Here is a 2,716-nt window from a genome sequence, read left to right as displayed (position 1 = left end):
TCTGGCCATAAATTTCCCACCTAAGGCGGACCCTGACGAGCCAAATCTTTCAACGCTCTTTAAAGTCTCAGGACACAGGCATTCGGACGGTTAAAATTAAGTGCGTGAAGTGATTTATGAGACTCAGAGCCAAGTCCACCAGACTGTCCCATCCCACACGGCAGGCATCCCGCTTCCCCAGGACCCAGCACCCTGCTGAGGATGAGGGCTCGACAGCCACTTCGGCTCCCAGCTGGGCACTGGGGCCAAATCCTGCCGTGCCCTCCGTAACAAGCAGGGACCCAGTCCCTCCTTGGCTCACCACGATCTCCATCGTGCAGGAGAGGGGTGGAGCACTGCCTCCCCATCCCATCTGGACCCCAACATGCACCGGCATCAGATGTCACCATTCTGTGCACCCTTTTGGTCCTGTTGTCCTTGTTGAAATACAGACAGAACCAGATTTAAAAAAAATCCCAACAAATTTAAAAAATCATTTTGTGGCAGAGCCTGCTTCACTGATCTGATATCATCCTAGCGTTTTAAGGGGGGCATTTCACTATGATCAAGAAGACAACATCAACTGCAGCTCACATTGAACCCCTGTAACATCAGTGGAAAAGCATTTATTTCCTGGTCTTTTTATTTTGTGCTTGCATAAAAAGTGTAATTTTTTTTTCTCCTGAAAATACATCATAAGAAATTGCAAAGAACAAATTCCTTAATTTTTAAAACAATAACAAAAAAAATAAATAGTTTCCAAAACAACCCGTTGGCTGCCCCCCTAAAGAACTCACTTAGGAAGTGCTCTTCCCCGGAGCCGGCTTCTCATTAAACTACACTTCTGAGTTTAATAAAGGTAGAATTGGCTTCACTTTAATCCTGCACTGCCTTTTTTGTTGCTCTACCTGCCACATACTCATTGCCATAATGAAAAACTTTATGAAACTGCAGGGATACAGTGTACCTTCATAAAGCAATAAAGGAAGACAACCTTTTGGACCAGGAATGCAAATCCACAGCCTTTCTGTCCACAGCACCTCCTCCCCCAGACCAGTCCACAATATAATGTTTAATTATCATAATCTGTCCCCTGAGGAATATGTGACGGCGGCAGCACACTGAAGCCACACTGCATGTGACCAGCAGCTTTATGAGCTACAAAACCAGGCAGCTTTATTTCACCCCGTGATACAGAAGACGTTTCAGCTGTGTTTAAGCCTGTCCCAGGGTCTGATCCTGCTCCAGCTATGCCTCAGCTGGTCCCTCAGAGGTTTTTTACAGGAAGAGGGAAACAAAGTCCAGGGTCCTGCGACCGGCTCGCCTGGCTGCCATCACCCCTTAGCAGGGCAGGAGCCTCCTCCAGATGCTTTCTGGGCAGGGGTCTCCGCCAGTCTCCACGCTCGCACCCACCTCGCTCGGGCAGGATTGGACCCGCTATCAGCAGGAGGTGGACTTACTTGTGGGGCAGCGTGCACTGCACGCGGAGATTTCTTTCTACTCGAGACCGTTTTTAGCTTTCAAATTAAGCATCCTCCGTAATCTTAAATATTCTGGTCTCCTGACTCCCAGCTGCATACTCCTAACAGAAAAAAAAAAAAAAATTCCAGAAAGGAATAGTTACAGAAAATGAGTGTATTCATTATCAGAGTGGAAACACCTTGTCTTTAGCCATTAATTTTAAGGGAAATCAGCAGACCTCGGTGAAGCAGGAACACAACCTTATTGGGTTTCAAACACTTTTTTTTACAATACTGTGTCAGGAAAAGCCATTAGATAGAGTTGTATTAGTAATCTGAGCCATCTTTGGAGAAAAACAAATGCTGTTCTTCCCATTATAGGTAGGTATTGTTTCAAAACCTATAGAGACACGCTTGCTTGTGCTGCAATGGCATTTATTGCACATAGACCAATTACTTACACAGTAGTAAATTGCACCAGAGTTTAAATATGCTATAAAACACACACAGAGAGGAAAATGGAAACGACACACAAGTGCCAAAATAACAGCAGATTTACGTGGGCATTTGGAAATAAAAATAAAAATAATAAAGTCTCTCTCAATATTTTAATTTATAATATGGGTATATTTACAGTACCTTCACAAAATAATTTTAAAAAAGTCACTCTCTCAATAAAACTATAGCAGATCAGACAAAACCAGAAATCAGTTTCAGGGTCGGTGTTATTCAAACCTGTTTCATTTTTAATTTGCATGTGTGTACATGTGTGCAGGTAACACCTCCAAATAACTTTACAACTCTTAACACTGTGCAAAAAACGGCTTTGTCGCTGTTTTAAAAAAAAATGTGCAGTAAATTTTTGTTGTTGCCAGGATTTTTTTTTCCCCTTGTTCATCTGTAACTACACGGAACAAGCTGCAGAAGGCTCCTCGCCTCCCCCTCACTCCTTTTTCATAAAACACTTATTAGTGGCATGTAAATATGCTGTTTAATATAAACATGGTCTGTTTATTCCCCTGTACAATATGCACAGTTTGAGGTAGAAGTTTCTCAGCCTGACTGCTATTGTCTGGCTGAAGGAGATAAGCACAATAACTCACTGCTTGCTGATGCAGACGGAAAAAACACAGGAGCGTGGGTTGTTAAAATTTTTTTTTTACCCCCTTTCAAAATATACCTGTGCTCCTCATTATTTGACTCCATTACTACTCCGAGCTTCAAACCCATGTTGCCTGCAGGTCCCTATGCAGCGCCTGGAGCACCTGCAGCACGGA

The 2,716-nt window shown here is 43.4% G+C and overlaps 1 protein-coding gene across 1 annotated transcript in view; it reads right to left on the bottom strand.

Annotated features, from left to right (window-relative positions):
• Positions 1 to 2,174: 2,174 nt before the first annotated feature.
• Positions 2,175 to 2,716, bottom strand: part of LOC104279584 (beta-1 adrenergic receptor-like) — a gene marked incomplete at both ends in the record, with an annotated part of 1,941 nt that continues 1,399 nt past the window's right edge. The window contains 2 exon segments of the mRNA XM_009876917.1: positions 2,175 to 2,276; positions 2,279 to 2,337. Of these exon segments, the coding sequence (XP_009875219.1) occupies positions 2,175 to 2,276; positions 2,279 to 2,337 (161 nt within the window).

The sequence above is a fragment of the Apaloderma vittatum genome, unplaced genomic scaffold (assembly GCF_000703405.1).
Source record: "Apaloderma vittatum isolate BGI_N311 unplaced genomic scaffold, ASM70340v1 scaffold27869, whole genome shotgun sequence".
NCBI lineage: Eukaryota > Metazoa > Chordata > Aves > Trogoniformes > Trogonidae > Apaloderma > Apaloderma vittatum.
Note: the sequence above shows the minus strand (reverse complement) of the source record. Positions and strands in the feature narration are given on the sequence as shown.